Source organism: Alosa pseudoharengus, unplaced genomic scaffold, assembly GCF_046254945.1.
Source record: "Alosa pseudoharengus isolate Yale_2024_CS ecotype anadromous, Long Island Sound unplaced genomic scaffold, YU_APseudo_1.1 YU_APseudo_1.1_scf_18, whole genome shotgun sequence".
Taxonomy (NCBI): domain Eukaryota; kingdom Metazoa; phylum Chordata; class Actinopteri; order Clupeiformes; family Clupeidae; genus Alosa; species Alosa pseudoharengus.
In genome coordinates, this window is record NW_027468650.1 from 26,921,014 (window position 1) to 26,942,279 (window position 21,266).

General features: G+C 43.7%; 1 protein-coding gene across 4 annotated transcripts in view; it reads left to right on the top strand.

Annotated features, from left to right (window-relative positions):
* The window catches only part of prkag2a (protein kinase, AMP-activated, gamma 2 non-catalytic subunit a), a 74,080-nt gene that overhangs the window by 4,119 nt on the left and 48,695 nt on the right, over positions 1-21,266 (top strand). For 2 of the 4 annotated variants that reach the window (XR_012988080.1, XM_076290791.1), the window contains exons 2-3: positions 6,410-6,481; positions 12,752-13,025. Coding sequence is in view for 3 of the 4 variants with exons in the window: in XM_076290791.1 (XP_076146906.1) it covers positions 6,410-6,481; positions 12,752-13,025 (346 nt within the window). In the remaining variant the exon portion in view is untranslated. Of the gene's footprint in view, positions 1-2,816; positions 2,893-5,873; positions 6,079-6,409; positions 6,482-12,751; positions 13,026-21,266 lie in introns of those variants that run through there. The other 2 variants (XM_076290792.1, XM_076290793.1) reach the window with 2 other exon arrangements.

Consider the following 21,266-nt stretch of genomic DNA (forward strand, 5'->3'; position numbering starts at 1 on the left):
TCATTATCCCAAAAGGGTCATCCATTGTTTATATAAAAATTGTGGATTAAAGGGAGGTTACCATTCTGAGGTAATGTTTTCTGTGTGGTCCTAGGGCAAATCCCTTCTTACACACACCACACACAGGTGGGTGGGGGCATCGGATACAGACAGATAATAAAAATCCACTCACAGTGAACATACAGTATGTGTTAAATACAATATTGTCACAGTAAGAAAGTCAAGACCTATTAGAGAGACATCCCTTACCAATGCCTCTTGCTCAGTTTAACACCCCTTTACTTAGCCACATCCCTGCTGGCAGAATTGAGACAAGTGCGGTAACAGTTATTCTTGCCATCCATTGAGAAGTCATTCTTTTTCTTCATCACTTTAACCAAACCCCACAGCTGCCTGATTGGTATGCTGAAGTTGTTCCTCCAAGTTTTTCTATATTGAACATTTCGAATTACAATCTCAGCCAAACCTGAGTTGAGGTAGTCCTATAGCTTGTCAGCACCACACTAGTAATTACTGCTTGACAGAAAATATATTTCTTTTAAAATCCCTAGGCCTATAGAAATATGCCAAATAGCATTTAGCAGCACTGCCAAATCATTGTTAAATCACTCAGACTGGCTGTTTAAAGCACATCCAGAATAGTCTCAAATTAAGACTGAAACAGCCGTGTGATGTTTAATTAAAACAGAAAAAAGAAGGCAATGTGTCCATATCACCCCCACTGTGGCTTCCCTCTGTTCTCTCCAGAACATTCTGAGAGATCTGAAAAGCCAAAGACAGATGGACTTCCTTTCTGAGCCGCAGTTACCTCCTTCTGCCAGGGAGCTTCTCCTGGTCTATGTTGCCCAAGACTCCTGCCCCTGGGTCATGTAAGCTCCCCAGCAGTCAAGCAGACTGATTTGGTTTGGAGGTCATTTAGCGTAAAAGTCTAACAGTTCAGCAACCATCTTTTAAACCAGCTGATTGGAGTCTGCCAAAATTCTCTAACAGGTGGGTTTACATAAAGGACACTTTTACACACTCAATTAGAATTGGAATTATGGCTCAAATAAAAAACGGCACACACAGGGCTCTTTTCCATAACGGACCGGCTGACCCAAGGCTTTTCACCGGTCTTAAGATGTATGCAATACAATCAAACGGCATTTTGCCCAGCTGTGTGCAGTGCGAGTCCCTATTCCAGACTAACGGACACTAGTTATGCATCATCATGCTGCTCAGCTTTGACTTAAGGCCAAATAAATAATACACACAATTACAGAGGGAACTAGGTATGGAAAGCAATGACACATTTAATGACTATTGTACACTGCAGTGGAGTAACACTGGCAACAACCTCTAACAGTTAGGCTCCAAGTTTTCCCAACCAGCAAATAGGCTTAGAACAGCAGCACAATTAACAGAACAGTCAACACAGAGTTCATTAAGGCTCCCTGATGTGACGAGAGATGTGTTGGTCCTAACTTGTATTCTGCCTGCTCAACAGAAACTATTTAATGAAACTAAATTATTACCAAAGTAAAGGTATGATAATTTGTAATAGGCTACCACAGATTAATGAAGCATACAGTCATATAAACCGCAATTTGTGTTGATACAAGTGTCAATGTTTGTGTAGAAACATTTTAATCACATACAAATTTTCGTGTTACAGCTCAGGTAGTCTCCGCCATCTTGGTCAGACTTTTATGTAACTCCCGCCTCCAAACACAAACATGCGGACCTGATTGGTTGTCGAATGGTCCTCATTTAAATCGAGAGATTAAGGTTCTGAGAGTTGCACAAACATGTCGTTGTCACGACTCTCGACTATTTTTGTCGCCACCCCCTCAGTGTTGATGCTGAAGGATACTCGTCTTGTTGACATTTGACCCTGAGGCAAGGCTATGAGTCCCATTGGCCAGAGCCCAACTCAGTGGACCATGAGTCAACACTTAGAACAGAGATTCCCCCTGACCCCCATTCCACCACCCCACCCCACCATGTCACTGATAGTCAGTTATGTCTTAAAGCAACACTAAAGAGTTTTTTGTACCTTAAAATAATGTTTCCAAAATCGTTTCAGTGGTTCATCAACTTGTAACAGGGTGAACGGCACTTCTGCATTCGCTATGCAGAATCCGCTATCCGATAGAGGGCTATAACCGCACTATTCAAGTTTGCCAGATCGGGTAGCGGATCTGTAGTTCGATGGAATGAGACATAAGAAGCTACAAATTTGACTTGCTTCTGATGTCGCAATACATCATACTTTCATAAAATCATGCAACATACTCTACCTTGTCTGTAGACATCGCTATTTGCAAAGCCGGTGCTGGAAAATCAAATAATGTGCGTGCGACAGAGGAAAAGTGCTTTGGTGTTGCTTTAACTCCTTTGACTGGAAGGATTACAAGATGCATGGAGAAGTATGCCAAAATAATGGTGCTGCCTAAGTGGTGCGTGGTATTTGTTTTTGCTTTAGGGCATATGTGGTCTCTATGTTTTTATTCCCTTTATCAATTTCATCTCACATTGTTTGGACTTAATGTGTGTTGGCCTTGTAGTGTACACAACATTAGCTCTCTCTCTCTCTCTCACACACACACACACACACACACACACACACGGGCAGCCCACTGACCTCCATCCTGTCTTCAGGATGAATATGAGGAGGAGGAGGTGCTGTGCTGTTATTGTGCCTCACCTACTTTGGGAACTCCTCTCTCTCTCTCTCTCTCTCTCAATCTTGCCTTACCCATCTCCCACTATGGGCTGTACTCTAGTGCAGAGGCATTCAAGGCAACACCTCTGCAGACTCTAATAGCCACCTTCTGCTACGTGGGGGAAGTGATCCTGTCATATGCATGGAGCCGGTTTTTGCTGTCTCTCAAGGCTGCTGGACAGACTGTGGTGAGCCCGCCTGTCTTCATGGCAAAACACTGTTGTTGTCTCTTTTCAAACGGAGAAAACATGTCAGATTACCTTGAGGGACTGTTGGGCTGGACTGTTTTTACTCAGATATGTACACATCTACTCAGTGACTTAGTCACTTTTCATTGAGTTGGTGTCCTGATGTAATCTTGTGGTGGATTCACATGTTAGATGTAGCTTTCCACTTAGAGTGGTAGGAAGTCAGTGGTTACATATTAGTTGCCTTATCATTGACCATTATTGTGGTTGAGTAGGAACTGCTCCTGTTGTGCTGGCATGGGATGGGATGGCAATTTTGCCCATTAGAATTTCTGGTCAATATTTATGATCTAGAGAAGATGGTGTTTAGGCAGTCAGATTTGATGTTACAGATCCCTGAGAGTATTATTTGTATTTATAATTAGATACATAGCTTATATTGATTTTTATCAAATTTATAGTACAGGTGCAGTACAACTAAGGCTTTTATGTTACACTGTACATTACATTTATGAATGAATTTAAACATATCCACTTAATACTAAGCCTGTCAGTCAGAAGGAAAACAGGATAGCCTTAGCCTTCTTTGACTACAGTGTTTGTTTGCAGGGTGATTACTAGCTGTACAGAGGCATGTTCTTAGATGTTCTTAGAAGGGCCTATGGCTGCTGATTGTTGGAACAATGTTCAGACTAATTGTAAAGCTTTGAGATTTACATTACCTCACCGTTCCTAACAAGGATTGGGAAGAGGCCATTGCCCTAAGCTACTGTAGTTAAGATCTTAGACCTAGGTAAAAGTTATCTGAGATCACTCTTTGTCTGATCTTTATGCCTTCAGCTCATCTTTTCCTCACTTAAAGGAGAAATCCGGCAATTTTTCACATAGATCTCTGTTTCTCAAGGTCAGAGTACTGTTGGTATAAAAAAAATCGGGCTACACTGGGGGCATTTTTAAAATCATGCCCCCAGAGTGTAGCACTGTAGCTGTAAGATACTTCGACCAGGGGTGTCCATTGCCAAAACCTTTGCATGCTTCTGTACCTGTTTGCTTGTATTGCTTTCCTCTCAGGGTCTCGTTTGTCAGTAGTCCCTCTCCCAGGTGTGATTATTATGGGATTCCTTTACTGAAACTCATTTACGCTCATGGCATTTGGTCTCCATGGAGATACTGACTGACTTGAGATAAAACATAAAACAGGGAAAAGGTTTAGGGATTTGGCAGAAAGAAGATGTATGGCCTGGATTGAGGCACGTAACCACCCAGTACTGCTAGAGTTGGGCTGTGAGATAGCTGCACACAAAATGTATGTTTGTGTGTGTGTGTGTGTGTGTGTGTGTGCCTGTGTGTTTGATTTGTGGTGTCATCAGTCATGACAGTTTTCAGCATGATGGGGTTCGTCATCTGACCTCTGGCCCTGACCCCTCCATCACCTCTCACTGAACACATCACTCATGACAACCAGCCATGGCAGTCGTGCACCAGAACGTACCGCTCAAACCCACCACAGATCTGGACATTTCATCTCAGGATGTCAGGCAGCAAGTATCTGGCCCTGCAGACAAGATTAATGGGCATGATTTTTTTTTCTTTTGAGTATAATGTTCTATCTGCTTGTAATAGATCTTGCCTTTGATTTAATTGCATTGCACTTTTAAAGGCTGCCAGACCCTGATGGGACCAATTAATTATGTGAAACAAGGTGGAAAGTGGCATTTGTGGAGTTCTCCTCTACAGTATTTCGCCAACAGCAAAAAAAAAAAAAAAAAAAAACTTTAAATCGTTTAACAAGCCTCAAGATTATACTAATACCGTAACTTGTTGCTTTCATCACTCGTAAAGTCTTTCTTACAATACTGTGTTGTAAGAAAGACTGTATTGTTTCTTACAATACAGTGAACTGTGAACAAAAAAGGCAAGGGAAAAAGGCAAAAAAAAAAAAAACAAGTGGCCAGTGCTATAAACCAGAGCTCTGTGGCCCTGTTCCCAGAGTAGGAGGTGATGCTGGCACACCGTGCTGAGTCACCTTTGGAGGCCTCGGCATGCTAATGAGGCTAAGCTGGCCGGCACGCGGCGGGGGACTAATTCCAGCCCTCCGAGTCCTCAGTGCTCCAGCCAGCTCGCTAACTTTCGACTGGCACCATGGAGGGAGACGCCAGGAATGCAGAGTGTGTAAGTGTATCTTGAAAACTGCTCACCTTCACACGCAAAAAAAAAATCATTTTTTCTAATGCCAGGACTGCAACGAAAGATAAACACATGAAATATGTGAGATGTGTAGTGCCAAGTACTGGGTTCAAGGTTTCCTTATTTGGAAGTCGTGCTGAGCAAGGATGTTTTTTTTTCTCACTTGCTCAGGAGTTTCTGAGTGACCTATAAAGGTTGAGATTGTTGATCTATTGCTGTTCTAGAATCAGTTTGTTCCTTAAGCATTTGACCTCTTATGTTCTCTGTTTGCATGTGTGTATTTTTTTTAACAGTCTTCATTCATGTCCACTTTAAACAATCCTACTTCCTGTTTTTCATCCTCTTCTCCTCTCTTCCTCCCTTCCTCTGTTTCTTCTCCTCTCTTCCGCCTCCTCCACCCGTCCCCTGAAGGGCGACGGTTTTATCCGTAGGGCATCTTGAGCACTCAATCTCTGTCTTTTTTGTCTGCTTTGCAAAATAAAGTGCAGTCTGGTGGGAGTGCGTAGTCCCCATGTTTCTCATGATCGTCATGGTAGCAGCCGTGAGATAGGTGGCGTCTGATTAAATCACGCGATAGCGTGTTGCTGAGGCTATTCTCTGAACTAAAAAAATGTAGTTGTGTCACCCAGCTGTGTGTCAGGTTTGTGTTTCACATGAAAACCGGTTTACAGTACTTTAGCCATGCCTTGGTATATTCAGCCTCCTCTGCCACATGTCTGATAGAAAGAATGTGTGTGTGTGTGTGTGTGTGTGTGTGTGTGTGTGTGTGTCAAAAAAAGGAAAACAAAAAGGCAAAAAAGAGGAAGTATTCACCAGTGGGGATTCTGCTTCAGAGTTGTGTGTGTGTGTTCCGTTGAAGCATGGCCTTCTTGCAAGCATGGCCTCTGACACAGCAGTTTCTGTTCTGATTTCTTGTTGATCTCCGAAGATTCCAACTTAACAGACACAGCGAGCACAAATGTCTTCAGGGTCTTACTTCATTAACCTTTATTTAATCAGGTAGGTTAGCTGGACTGACTAAGATTAATGCTTTGAAGTGAGAGTGAATGTCAAGTGGCTGTGATTCTGTTAGAGTTGTTTTTCCTCAGTAATTAAATAGTTAAAGTGTCCTGTTGAAGTAGAGAAGTATGGGATTTTTGGGTTTAGTTTTAATCAAGAACCATAACCTACAGTATGTTCTCGGTCATGGATATCATCCTATTGTAAATTTCCTTGTGCTTCTTTTGGCTTTGTAACATTCAGGTACATTTTTCTTCTCAGTGACATACTCTACACTATCAATTTGCAAATCTTGACCTATCTTCTCTTCCTTGGTGCTGTTGTTGTGTAGGACCTGAGCTCATTTGCTATGCCCTTCCTGGAGGGGGATGCCGAGCAGTCGGGGAAGGACGCAATACGCAAGGTACCATTCCAGCAACTCACAGCATATCATAAACAAAGCAGTGAAACACTCTCTGATGTGTACAGTAATGCCTTACACTTCAACCTAGCATGTTTGCCATATCCTGCTATTTTCTACCATCAAAAGATATGTTTTATTTTTCATTCAGTGATTTCGAAATGATCTGCTTGATTAATAATCACCAAAATTCCGACAAATGTATCCACTCTCCTCATTAAAACTGATGATTTAGAGAAAGTCAAAGCCACTGGGATGACATCATCTGAGCTCTCAAACCTGCCAGCTTGATTTCTGACCTGTCAATCAATTTGCTGCCGCAGGTCGTGCGTGTGTGTGTGTGTGTGTGTGTGAGAGAGAGAGAGAGAGAATAGAAAGGTCACCTCTTGTGTGACAGCACTGACGTACCAATGTCACTTTCATGTGAAACATGAATTGATCAAAGTTCATTAATCTTTTCCTTTGGTCCTAAGTGGCACCTTTCTCATAGACAAGGACAATGTAACACACACACACACACACACACACACACACACACACACTCACACTCACACACAGCAGAGAGCTTTCCTTTTATCCCTCAACCCATGGCACTGTTTCCATGTCATACTGATTCATTATCTGACATTCAGAGCAAGTGTCTCGCGCGCCTCTTCTACTGGATCTTGCTGGGTCATGATCTGGCTGGCTGCCTGGCAACCAGTTCTTGCACGTGCTCAGTGACGGTGTCTTCCTGCTGCCGCCTCTATTAGAGTCTTAATTGGCTGCCGAGACGCTTCTGTGCAGCAGCCTGGTTGGCAGGTCTGTTGAGTTTGGGGATCATGTGATTTGCCATGTGTGGCTTTAATTCACACAGTGTGCATCTTCAATTCTTCAGGTCAATTATCTGTGAGGAGTGCATAGACAGAGCCTCTGCCAAATGCATGGTCGCCATTTCTCTGCAGCACCGGAATAGTGTCGTGTCTTGTGCCGAGTCTTGTGCTGTTTTGGCCGGCTTTCTCATTCCTCACCTTGAGCCACCAAGGACGGGCAGTTTCAGAGAGCCGAGTTAAAAAGTACAGGGCCGGCGATCAGTCATCGTCACAGGGACTGGAAGTCAAGGTCGTAAATAGCCAGATAAATTGGCCGATAGCTCGCAGAGAAGGGGAATGTGTGGATGGTATTTGTCTTTGTTTCCTGTCTTAGAAGTAAACGCTCTCTTAATCTCCAAAGATGTGTTTACAAAGATATATATTTGTAAAAAATATGTAGAGGTGCCAGGACTGTGAGGTTTTCCATCCTGTAAACAAATCCTGTGTGTGTGTATGTGTATCTGTGTGTTTGCGTAATGTGAATTTCTTCATCTGGGTGGTGTGCCTGTGTGTGTGTGAGAGTGTGTGTGTGTGTGTGTGTGTTTGCGTAATGTGAATTTCTTCATCTGGGTGGTGTGCCTGTGTGTATGTTTGCCTGTGGTCCCTCAGATGTTGTTTTTGTGTGTGTGTGTGTGTGTGTGTGTGTGTGTGTTGGTTCTGTGAGCAAGTGGAGTGAGTGTTTTTTTCTGTAAACAACAGAGAGAGGCAGATAGAAAGAGAGACAGAGAGGGAGAGAGAGAGAGATTGTTAGTGTATACTGATAGACAGGGTGCACCTGACATTATTAGTGTGTTTCAACTTTCTCCATGGAAACAGCTTCAAATCTGGCGTTGAGGCAAAACAAGAAAACAATGTTGTTTAAACACAGCATGTCAGCATGTCCCGCATGCACACATCCAGAGGTATGGGGCCAGGCTTTTCCACCCACTACGCCCAAACAAAAGCAGCACGTAGGTAAACATCAACACCAAAACCCCACCCTGAAAATCACAAACCAACAAAACCCACACAGCTCATGCAACTACCTGACATCTTTGCCAATGCCAAAGATTAAGACGGCTCACTCCCACTGTTATGCAAGTCCACACAAGGCTCTCTCCTGAGGTAGTGCATGAAAACATTTCCTGATGGCGACTTTGCATACTTTTGAACCGAGCGAGATCACGTTCATGTGAGGACAGGCTGCCACGGGCTCAGATCAGAGCAGATCGTTTCCTGCAGCTGTGTCTCTGCTGTGCATTCATATCAGTAGACTGCAGCAGTAGACGCTATTTGCATACAGTCTACCCTTAATATTTATTTGGCCTCTCTCTCCCTCCCTCCTGCCACAGTGTGTGCGTGCGTGCGTGCGTGCGTGCGTGCGTGTGTGCGTGCGTGTGTTTGTGTGCATGTGTGTTTGAGGGCGGACAGCAGAATGTTTTCGGCAGGCCAGGAGCTTGTGTTTATGACCCACTGACCGCCTCCCCCGGCTTTGGTCAATACAAACCGGGCCGATTGGTGGCCGGCTTTGGTTGTGCAAACACTCCGCACCCGTCCTGCTCGGGCTGTTTACACAGAGCCAAATTCCTCCCAGGTCGCGGAGAAGATGTTAAACTTTGGCCGGCCTTGTCCAACCACCGCTCAGGTCCGATGGTCCAGACATGTTTGTTCTGGCTGCCGTGCAACACGTTGGCTGGACTCTAATCTGCCTCACTAGCAGCCATAATAATAGCAGGTGTCAGATAATATTCCCATTATAACTTATAATGAACTCGGAACAGTAGCGCTTTCACTTGCAAAACATTTCATTAAGACTTCATTAATAGCTGCACCAGTGAAGGAGATGAAAATCAACTAGTTGGTAAGTTTGTGAGTGAAGGTCATGTGGAGAGGGAATGTGTTTTGTGGGAGGCTGTTGTGTAATGTCAAAGTGTATGCAGATGAAGTTGTGCTGTTAAGAGTGGGGAGTGATGCTGTCTCTCTCTGTGGGGTTCAGTGGGGGTCAGACCCTGGATCTAGAGCAGGGGTGGGCAAACTCGAAAATCGGCCGGCGGGCTGCACAACAACACCCCCCCCCCCACACACACACGACACACACATAATTTTTTTTTTTTTTAATAGCCTATAATTTATGACAAGTATTTGTTTTAAAATATTAATTGCTTACAAAAATACTGCTAATTTGATGGTGTTTAACAAATGTATAAATTGTGCACTGTCGCTTTAAGATAGTCGCTTTAAATCACGTTTATTTCTCATTTCTCAATGATCTTCTGCCTGCTCCGCTATGGCTAGTGCTGTAGCCTACCTGTGCCCTCTCACAGTTTTTAAATGGTCAGTAGTGGGAACTACTGTTTCCTTCATGATTTCCTTTTAAAAGTTTCTTATAAGAAGGAGATATCAATAATTATTATCAACAATGACAAGCCAGCTGGAACCTGCCGCTCTCTCTCTCCCTCTTATGACTGCAGATGCCTTCCCATAACGTTCATGTTAGATCTGCTGCAAAGGACATAACTAAGGGCCTGTCCACACGGAGACTCTTTTTAGGTTAAACGCAGAGGTTTTGCTTCGTCTTGGCCGAGCGTCCAAACGAATCCTGTAAACGCACTGCCCGAAACCGCACTTTTCTGAAACCTGGTCCCAGAGTGGAGAAATCTGAAACCGTAGCCCGTTTGAATTCGTTTAGACAGCGAAACCGCACATCCTGCTTGCGTATCGATGATGTCATCGCCACACCTCAGCTGCCCTGGACTTGCACTTATAGTATTGCCTAACAATACTAGTTTTCATACATGACATTACCTACGATTACACTCTGTAAGATAAATATCACAACTGGTGCTGCGCAGCGCCGATAGCTTATGACTTGGTGGACTGAACACTGTTTTTCCCGGTGTTTTTTTATGCATTCTAGCTACTGTCAGTGACGCGAGAGAACTTTAGTTATTAGGAAAGTGCGGTGTAAGTTTAGGCTACATTAATTTGTGCGTAGTGCCAGTGTCATTCATTTATTTTACATGTCTTACAATGCATTCACAGTCGAGTGAAATCAGATATAAGCTTACAAAGACGCTTAGAACTCACGTTAAGCCGATGGTAGCACACTGAATGCGAATGCACGATTTGATGCAGGCAAAAGTATTGACTGTTACTAACGAAGGTTTTATAGCAATATTATAAATGTGGCGACAGAATAGCCTAGAACTTGGGTAAGCCTTGTTTAGTAGCAGCTAGCCTAATTGCGGTGATAGCCAAAACTAATGTGAATCACAGACTATCCTACAACCAAAGAAAGTAAAGGTGATTGGCCTACCTGCGTTAGCCAAATAAAGGACGGGACTGCACCCTTCACAAACCGTAAAATAAAGTTTATTAGTTTTACAGTTGACTACAGTTGACAGTTCACCATCAGTCCACACAAACAATTCTGGTTTCCTTCAGAGCCCGTCTACGGAGCCCTTATTAGACATTCTCTGTTTCCTTGCACTAGCCATTTCGTCGTAGCCTATTCTGCCTTTTTGTTCTTGATACGGTTCCAGGGAAGACAGAGGAAAAAAAGATCGGTTTGGTAAGGCCTATTCCACACGTACCAAACCGATCTTTTTTTCCTCCGTCTTCCCTGGAACCGTATCAAGAATATTTGCGTCCAATCGGATCCATCTCAACACGACACTTCATACCCCAGGCCTATAGGTGGCACTGTTTCTTTACAGAAATTGACCAAAACTTGCAAAACTTGCGCTTTAAAAACAGACAGAATAGGCTACGACGAAATGGCTAGTGCAAGGAAACCAGAATTGTTTGTGGGACTGATGGTGAACTGTCAACTGTAGTCAACTGTAAAACTAATAAACTTTATTTTACGGTTTGTGAAGGGTGCAGTCCCGTCCTTTATTTGGCTAACGCAGGTAGGCCTACTAATCACCTTTAATTTCTTTGGTTGTAGTATGGCCCGTGATTCACATTAGTTTTGGCTATCACCGCAATTAGGCTACTAAACGCAAGGCTTACCCAAGTTCTAGGCTATTCTGTCGCCACATTTATAATATTGCTATAAAACCTTCGTTAGTAACAGTCAATACTTTTGCCTGCATCAAATCGTGCATTCGCATTCAGTGTGCTACCATCGGCTTAACGTGAGTTCTAAGCGTCTTTGTATGCTTATATCTGATTTCACTCGACTGTGAATGCATGTATATGTTGTAAGACATGTAAAATAAATGAATGACACTTTTCGGTCAGTGCGTTTACAGGATTCGTTTGGACGCTCGGCCAAGACGAAGCAAAACCTCTGCGTTTAACCTAAAAAGCGTCTCCGTGTGGACAGGCCCTAAGAGTAGGCCTATCCTCTCTAGGCCTATTTAACACATACCTGTCAACATTTAGCTTTCCAAAAACGGGAGATTTTTTTTCGGGAGGGGGGGGGGGTGTCAGTGTTTATACCGGATCTGTGTTTGCATATTTAATACGTTTCATACATTTCAACACTGCATTTCGGTCGTTGCTTTTACCTTACCATTAGCCTACCTTACATGTACGCATGCATGCCAGTTATGTATCCACCAGCTGCCTGCCTGCAACCTACTTCCAAAACTCCAAAGCTGCTTGCTGTCAGATTTGGTTCCGAGGGCACAAGTTCAGTGTATCAACAACACTCAATAATAGTTTATGTGATGTGTTAAATCAATTAAATTCCCAACAATTTCACAACAGCTAGTTCTGGAGTAGGCCATTCAACTAGCCCGCTTGCTTACGATGAGACTCAGGCTGCGCTGTCGGCACCCGCTTCCTTATTTGGGTTTTGGGTTGCCAGGTTATGCCAGCCTATGACAAAATGTTTGAAATTGAAACTAATTGATCGTGTATGTGTGGGGTGTATTTCATACACAATCTGGCAACCTGAATGGATCAATGATTTTAAAATGAAGTTTGATGGCCATGCAAAGGGTGCTGGGAGATGACCTTGAAATACGGGAGAAACCCGGGAAAAACGGGAGTGTTGACAGGTATGATTTAACATGATGTTTTGGCATTGACATTAAACTTTTTCTAAGGAGAGTGAAAAGCAGTTTGCAGTAAAGCTAAACACGTCGTCTCTATCGCAGGAAAAAAATAGCGAGCAGCCTGATAACCAAATTAAATGCTCGGCGGGCCGGATGAAAGTGCTTGGCGGGCCGGGCCGCAGTTTGCCCACCCCTGATCTAGAGTCTTTGATCTGGTAACTGGGCTTGATTAAGAAATGTTCTCTTGTGTCATGCCCATGTGCTGAGGTTGCTTTGTTTCAGTGTTGGAAAATTCTAATTGGTGTGTGTGTGTGTGTGTGTGCGCGCGTGCGTGCGTGCATACATGCATCTGTAAATGCATGCATGTGGTGTGTGATTGCATGCATGTGTTTGTTTGTGTATGTGTGTGTGTGTGTGTCTGCGTGTGTCTTTGACAGGGGGAGGCAGGTTGCCAGTCGGCGAGCCCCACCAGAGGCTTCTTCGCACGGAGCCCCTTTAGCCGGCCCTCCAGCCCTCTGTCGGCCCCGGTGAGGAACAGCTCCCGCAACAGCCCAGGCTCCCCAAAAACCATCTTCCCCTACCCTGCGCACCAGGACTCCCCACCCAAGTCCCCACACCGCCTCAGCTTCACGGGCATCTTCCGCACCTCATCCAGGGACTCCAGCTCCACCTCCCCCGTCAGCATCAAGCTCTTCTCTAGAGCACGGAAAGGTAGGAGCCAGGAGCGTTCTCAACCCTATCTTACATGCTGAAAACTCAATGTTACATGCTGCATCTGAAAACAGGATCTTCTCTAGCCTGTTGATGAGTGAATTATTTTCCTGGTTCCTTCTAGAATTTTACGCAAACAATCTATAGTTTCAGTGTTCTTTATACTGTCTATGGGGAAAATCTCTCATATTACAGACCTCGGATTGCGAACATTCTAATCACATATTTGTGACCGTACTCCTTAACAGGCTAGAGCATAGCGTTATCAACTCTATCTTACATGCTGTAGCTCAGTGGTTCTTAAACTGGGGTTGGCAAAAATATGGGAGATGTTGCGAAATGATTTGCATTTGGCATATTCAGTAGTCCTAGATGTAGGCTTACAATTCACAGTTTCAATAATGTTCCTCTGAAAGTGGCTGCTCTTTGACAGAGCACTATGCAGCCTTCTTTTGTCACAGAAGCGCTAGTCATACATTGGAAAATAATAAATCAGATTGTGAAAGGCTGCCATGCATTAATGCCTTTGGTGTTGACAGCCTAAATATGAGAGAAGCCATTTTCTGCCTCTGCCACCGATGCCCATATCGCAACATTTTCCAAAGTGCAACTTGTTTTTGCCAGTTGGAAAGAGGTAGCGAGTCTTGGCCCATGTTTTTTGGGGGGTCGCCAGACAAAAGGTTTAAGAACCACTGCTCTAGAGCATGGAAAAGTTTGAAGCAAGAGCATTCTCAGCTCAACGTTACATGCTGTACCGGATATCAAGCTCTTCTCTAGAGCACCAACAGGTAGGAATCAGGAGCACTCTCAAGAAGCTCTTCTCTAGAACTAGTGATCAGATCTCACTTTTGTTGTTAGATTATGTCAGGTCAGGTTATTCCCTCAGCTCTGATTGCTGTCAGGGGGACATCAATGCTGAAAGAGGATATCTTTCTTCGTACTGCTCTATCAGGGGCAACTGTCAGGAGACCAGGCATAGACATCCCTGTCCAGTCCATCCCATTGTCTGGCCAGCTATTCTGCCATCCACATGGGCTGTACCTGTTAACTTACCTGCTAATGTATACAACATGGTTTGAAGACGATGATGTTTGTTTACTTCAGACACTGTGGAGCCATTATGATCTGGTAAGCTGCGATGCAGTAGACCTACCATCATCTGGACCTCCAGTGGTTTTGAGCGTTAATGTATTGTTATTGTTGTTGTGATATTTGATGTCATTACTATGCCAGGGTTAGGCTGTAATTGTGTAGAGCCTCTAATGGCTCCATGGCTGAGTGGTGCTAATGACTGAGGTCTGACTACAGTGCCTCTGATGGTCATTAGTCATGATGACTCTACAATGATCAAATGAGGCCGAATTATCCTCCATTAAAATGACTATTGCTTAATTTGGGCAACCCACTCCATACTTAACCACCTCTAGCCAATGTAGTAGTAGTAGTAGTAGTATAGTAGTAGTAGTAGTAGTAGTAGTAGTAGTAGTAGTAGTAGTAGTAGTAGTAGTAGTAGTAGTAGGTAGATTTCTGCCTCAGTTTCACTGTCTATGTTTCTATTCCAGTTTGTAGTGTGCTTGTTTCTGTTCCAGTTTGACTATTTCTGTTCCAGTTTGTAGTTCATTCCATGATGCCTCAAGGCTGAAGACGTAGGTGAATCTCAAGTAAAATAGCCTGTCTGCTGTGGAGCAGGAGGCAGCTGATGAGGAGATAATTGATTCTTTTGGATTAAAGTATGGTGGCCAAGAGTGGTCCTGGCTCATGTCTTTTTGTATTGACTTGCATCAGTCATCTTCACTGGAGAAGAAAGAGAAGTCTATACTAATTAGGTATAGGAATAAGCATGTTTTACTATGTTTTTTGGACGCGATTAAATAAAATCTAGAGGGCATTTTTTTCTTTTATGAAAACATCCTGGGATTTTAATTGATTTGTAGTTGGAAAATGTCAGTTATTTTAAAAGCACAGAGCCACCAAACAAACACACACACATTAAATCAGATATTCTTAGTTCCATGAATTTATTTCGAAAGCCCCTGTTTTTGTTATCCCTGTAGTCCTTCTGTGGGGTCAATGCTCATATAAACTTCTAATAGTTCAACAGTTAATTATCAGCTATTGGAGTCAAGATGCTTGATAAACTATCCCAATTCTATACTGAACTCCCTGACTATCAAAACTACTGTGCATTATTACACTTCTCTTTGGAATACTCTGTTCTGATTGGCCAATAGAGGTGCTTGAAGGTCTGTTATTTCTAAATAACAGCACTGCTGAGCAAGAGTCAGTCTGCAGTTGAGGTTGTATTAGCATATTGTACTGGTGGACTTGGTGACGCAGCTGATAGTGTTGTTGGCTGTGAGCTAAGAGGTTGTGTAGGCGTTAGCGTCCTCGCTAACAGACTCTGACTGCACATTCAGTGCAGGCAGATAGCTGACCTAATATGCAAGGCCATCACAATTATGGGAGACATGGAGGCAAAGGTAGATGGATTTTTAAAAGGATGAGAGATTAAAAAAATGACATATGCTGGCTGAATCTCTCTCTCTCTCTCGCTGTCTCTCTCTCTCTCTCTCACTTTTTCTCTGTCTCTCCTTTTGCATCTTCAGAAAGCCCACATGTCATGGACTCTTTTGCTTGTTGCATGTGTCTTTTGTGTTGTTGCGCAACGCTGGCAGCTTAATTCTCATTCACTGAACCAGAGTCATGACCCCAATATTATGTGGCAGCTTATAACTTCCTTGTGACTCCAAAGAGGGAAAAAACTTTTATTCTAGCTGTGGGCCAGAGATGGAATTAAGTGTAGCTGTGGGAGGCTACCTCTTTGAAACACAAACAAAGAAACAAACACACAAACAAACACACACACACACGCAATAACAAACAAACAGGCAACAGTGGGCCTTGGCCTCTCAGCAGTAGCCTTGTCCTTCACCATGGAAACGCTGTAAACAAACTGTTGGTGCTCCTCCAACTGTCTGTGTTTTGTCTAGGAGGCACACCTACAGCAGGGAAGGCCATAATGGGCTGATTAGAGACTGTCGGTAGTGAAAGGCAAGATAGTTATTTTACTAGAGGAGACATGCAATTAAACGGAATGTGGTAATAAGCTCAGCCTCAGCTGGGCGCTGTGCGAGTCGACTGCAGTAGTCTAGATTCCGCTGAGTAATTGGGCTCCGCTGATGTGAAATTAAGACGTGGACTCTTGCTCGGGTGTTTGTACTCTAAGCCTATTAAATGTCTTTATTTCATAAATCAATCACTCTGTTGCCTGAAAGGCATAAAACACCCTTCTCTGCTTCTAATTACAGTAGAATCCATCATATCAAACAGGAGTCTGTGATCAATGTTGTCTGTAATGGTCGCTGGGTAGGTAGTTTAAATTGCAGCAAATGCAATATAGCAGAATATCAATTGCAGGAAAATGGCGAGTTTTCCCAGCCTGGTTTGTTGCAAACTGTGTGGGAGGATGTGTGGGCTAATAGCTCCCCTAACACAGAGAAGAAACACAGACCTTAGTACACACAGACACACACACACACACACTTATGTAACTACACTCTAACACATCTGTGAGTATATCAGTGTTGACTCCATTGCAGAAATTGCTAGTGATTTACTGTCAAGGACCACAGCAATGGGTTTGCTCTGCATATATTGAACAGACAGTGACTCACTCTGCTTGTTTACCAGCAGTCAGAGGCTGTTTGCCATCTATGGACTGTAGTAGCCTTCTCACCTGATGAACTAGATCTGGACTAAATCTCCTGACCAGACTACTGGACAATGCTACCCATACTTAATTTTGTTTATAAGAGTGCATGCCTGTGTTGTTTGGAAGGTGTTTAATGTCTGGTCATTAAAAACACACCGACTCACAAGCTGTCTGTTACACAGACAAACACGTGGAAAAACACCACATCCTTTGAGCAATGTGTATACTGTCGAGAGCGTAGACTATAGCTCTATGCTACCCTGGAAGTTCGATAAGTCGCTTGGATCGGCTGGAATTTTGTTTTGATGGATTCGCTGCAGCAGAGTTAACGTCCAGCCTCTCCCCAAACAGAACCAAAGCCTCCTCCCCTCGTCACTGCCCCTACCCCCTGCCTCCCTGTCAACACCACCTGTCCTGTTCACTGGCCATTCACTACCTCTCATGAATAGCTTAGTTGTCTTTTTGTCACAACTGCATGGTATTTTAGTCAATTGTGTGTAGGTATTTAGTTTGTTCATTTGTCAGCCGTTTGTTGTTGTCTGTTAAAGTATGTCAATGGTCATAAATGGGAAGCACAACTAGTCCCAGTTCCATGACTGATGACTTAAACAAATATCTCTGTAGGTCAGTTTTGTGGCTACTGTAGCTTGACACTCAGTTTAACACGCTCCGATGGGAGCTGTGGCTTGTACGGGTCACTGAAGGAGATGATGCGGATGCTCTCACTGGCTGACTAAGCTGCATTCTACAGCTAAGTGTTGAAAATGACCAAGTGGTGACTTTGGTGAGAATTTAAAGTGTTTTAGTGAGAATGTCAAAGTGTTTTCAACCCGCTAATGATCATCATAAAGAACAGCACGAAAGACTAGTGTTAAACCACGGCTTTCACTAATATTCCTCCATATTTTTCTCCTCTCCGCAGATAACTTTACTAAGATATTATCTTAACTTAGCCTTTTCATAAGAACTGTTTTGTCTATGTATAAGTAAGTATAATTATACTATTTTGATCCCGTGAGGGAAATTTGGTCTCTGCATTTATCCCAATCCGTGAATTACTGAAACACACACACAACACACAGTGAGGTATAAGTATAAGTATAAGTATATATACTCTTTTGATCCCGTGAGGGAAATTTGGTCTCTGCATTTATCCCAATCCGTGAATTAGTGAAACACACACAGCACACAGTTTTCACACAGTGAGGTGAAGCACACACTAATCCCGGCGCAGTGAGCTACCTGCATCAACAGCGGTGCTCGGGGAGCAGTGAGGGGTTAGGGGCCTTGCTCAAGGGCACTTCAGCCATGCCTACTGGTCGGGGTTCGAACCGGCAACCCTCCGGTTACAGGTCCGAAGTGCTAACCATAGGCCACGGCTGCCCCAAAGGTGAGGTGTAGCACACACTAACCCGGAGCAGTGAGCTGCCTGCTACAGCGGCACTCGGGGAGCAGTGAGGGGTTAGGTGCCTTGCTCAAGGGCACTTTAGCCATGTATGTGGGCATGGGAGAGCAGTGCTCAACCACTTCCCCCGCCTACATTTTTCCTACTGGTCGGGGATCAAACCGGCAACCCTTCGGTTACAAGCCCAAAGCCCTAACCACGGCTCCCCCCAGATGAGACCACTGTGAAGTTAGTTTCACTTTGCCTATGAATTCAAACAATAGGCGAGAGCAGATGCATGTAGGCTATACTCAGAAACAGGTTTTAGTAAAGCAGGGTTTAGTGGAATCTTGCGTGCAAGCAGTGCAAGCAGATTCCTTCAAATGCACCCCTGACTATCAAAATTCCGATGTGCTGTTTGAAGTTGCGCTGCTTGCTGTTAAAGGGAATGACAAATGTCATTCTCATTGGTTTAAAGGATGTTACACCCCAAAACACCCCTGACTGATTAAGAAACATAAGAACAATCCTTTTGCACCTGGTGCCCAGTGCCTGATCACAAAATCACGGCATTAAATGAGTGAATATGGACTGTCCACGCTTTTAGTGTCTATAAACTGTGTGCCTCTGACCATCTGTCTCTGATCGCCAAGATAGGCCCTATCTTGTTGGGGTCCAGCTTTTCTGTGCCCTTATTGGTGCTAACTGTGATGTGAAACCAGGCACTCAGCCTCACAGACTAACTGGCCGGGGTTATCACAGAAAGAGATGAATGAGCAGCCCCCTCCACCCTGTACTGTACCAGGCAGTGATGGTCTAGAGAAAAAGTGCATTTGTGTGCAGCAACAGCCCCATCTAGTGGTTTGTTGTGCACTACATGTACTGTATTTGGAAATCGCCACAAGGATGCATTTGTCTCCCGTTTTGGTTTTCTAGTGCATGCAAAATATTCTTCATGTGTGACAATCTGTCAGATGTGTAGGTAATGATCCTGACAGACAGTGAGACAAAGACATTGGCTAGTTAACAACAAGGTATTGAAGTGAAATGATTAAGTTTGACCTGCCAAATGATGTTCCTTTTAGGCAAATAGGAACAATGGGGTTGTACCAGCACAGTTCAAGGTAAAGGCCATCTCACACAGTTAAATGTGAAGGACATCTTGCCATGTTGCATGTTGAGATTCATAAGTTCATCAGGATCAAATACATTAGTAAATGAAACAATCATTCTGATTCTTCCTTTTTAATAATGATGAATCTTTTTTCATGTATTTTCCTACTCCTTATTCCTATTTATCTTTGATCTATGATCTAGCCTGGGTGAACCCAGACGAGACAGTTAGCAGATTTGAGTTTACTCTGCAGGTTGTTCTGGAAAGGAGCCCTTTGGCATCCGTTTCTGAATCACCAAAAACCCCGGAATGTGTATTTTCTGAGTAAACAACTGCATTTAAACCTTTGTTTACAAGAAAAATATATTTGCTGCACGTCTGAAATGATTCGATTAGACTTTGATAAACACATTCAAGTTTAACAGTGCAGTCAGGGATTTTGCAGGAAGTTGTGTTTGCTAATAAATGTAAACATAAACATTAACACAGACACTTTTGTGCAAAAAACATAACATTATATTTTAACCAAGGACCAAACAATACACACTTTTTTTTACAGTGTATGTGTGATGGGTGAAGCATGTGTGTGGGGCACCCTGGGATGGGAGAAGTACGGCTGGTGGTTGCACGAGGGACAGTGTGCGTGATGTGCATGGGAAAGCTTCCCGAAGGGGAGGGCAGTGTGATGGAGTACCGTCACTACAGTTGAGTATGCGCTCTGACTGCCATACCAACAGGCCTGGCTCTTTGGTGTTGCGGTCAAGCTGCAGGATTAGTGCCCCGGAGACCCGGGTTCAAGACCGGATGGGCTCACTGCTCTCTGCCTTCGCTACAGGGCTCCTTTCCAGACGACAGAAATTTGCTAACAGGTTTGTCTGGGTTCAGCCAGGCTTTCTATGATCATAACTGTCATCGGAACTTGTCAACAGGACTTGATAATAATCTCATAAACTGAACCTGTCTGTGGTATAGGAGCTTCCCATTCTCCCCCTTTAATGGTTAATGCTTTTCACCACTAGATGGAAACACAGGACATGTTTCTATTTACTAGACTCATTACCAGTTTGCTGTAATCCTTATTAAAATAACAACTAGGATTATTTTAACAATTATGTAAGTTCAATTTGCTTTCGAATTCCTCTGGAAAGCACCCTGGATGTAATACATAATACATGGCTGTAAAATCATGATTGAATTCCTTGCAGGGGTGAGCTGGGAGTGTAAGCCCTAGATGGCCTTCTCTCAGACCTCAGAGGCCTGGTGGGGTTGTTAGTGAGACGCCTCAAGTGAAACAGAAACCTCTCCTCCAGTATCCAGGGGACATGCCTACATGTCTACATATTGGCCAGAAGCCGGTAAGCGGTAAGCAAAGCTGTGCAACACCACAACAGAGCCACAGTGTTCACAGTGAGGTTCAGTCATTTGTCTCAGAGTCAGGGATTGAGTCTTGTGTTCTAGCCTATTGCATATAAACTACAATGTTGTCAACAATCTGTTTACGCTCACTTGTGATGAGCCACGATGGGCTTTGCCCAAAAAAATTAGCTGTGGACGTAGCTTAGCATGCGTTAGTTGAAAATGGGAGCACAGTTGAGGTCTTTGGCCTACAACAGCACAGGTAGTAGTTCGAGTAGACTGTGTAGTCTGCAATAACAGACAGATATTTTATTTTGCTATATGAATTGTAGATAGAAATCCCCTGTCTCCCTGATGGTAAGTGACAGTACAATTCAGTTAGCATTTATCACCATCACCATTTGGATGACAGCCAGGTGTGGAGACAATTCGATTAGTGGCATTTCATTTAAAAGCCCATCCTAGTTCTGATGGGAGCTCGGGTCTGCTGTGTGTGGGCTGTTCTGTCCTCAGGTAAGCGGATGACCGTCAGACTGACAGGTGGGTGTCTGCTCTACTGATGTGGGACAGACAGAACACCTGCCCTCTGTCTTCTGCTGATCTCTACGCTTTGTGTGTGTGTGTGTGTGTGTGTGTGAGATTGATGTATGTGTGAGCCAAAGACCAATCATTTGT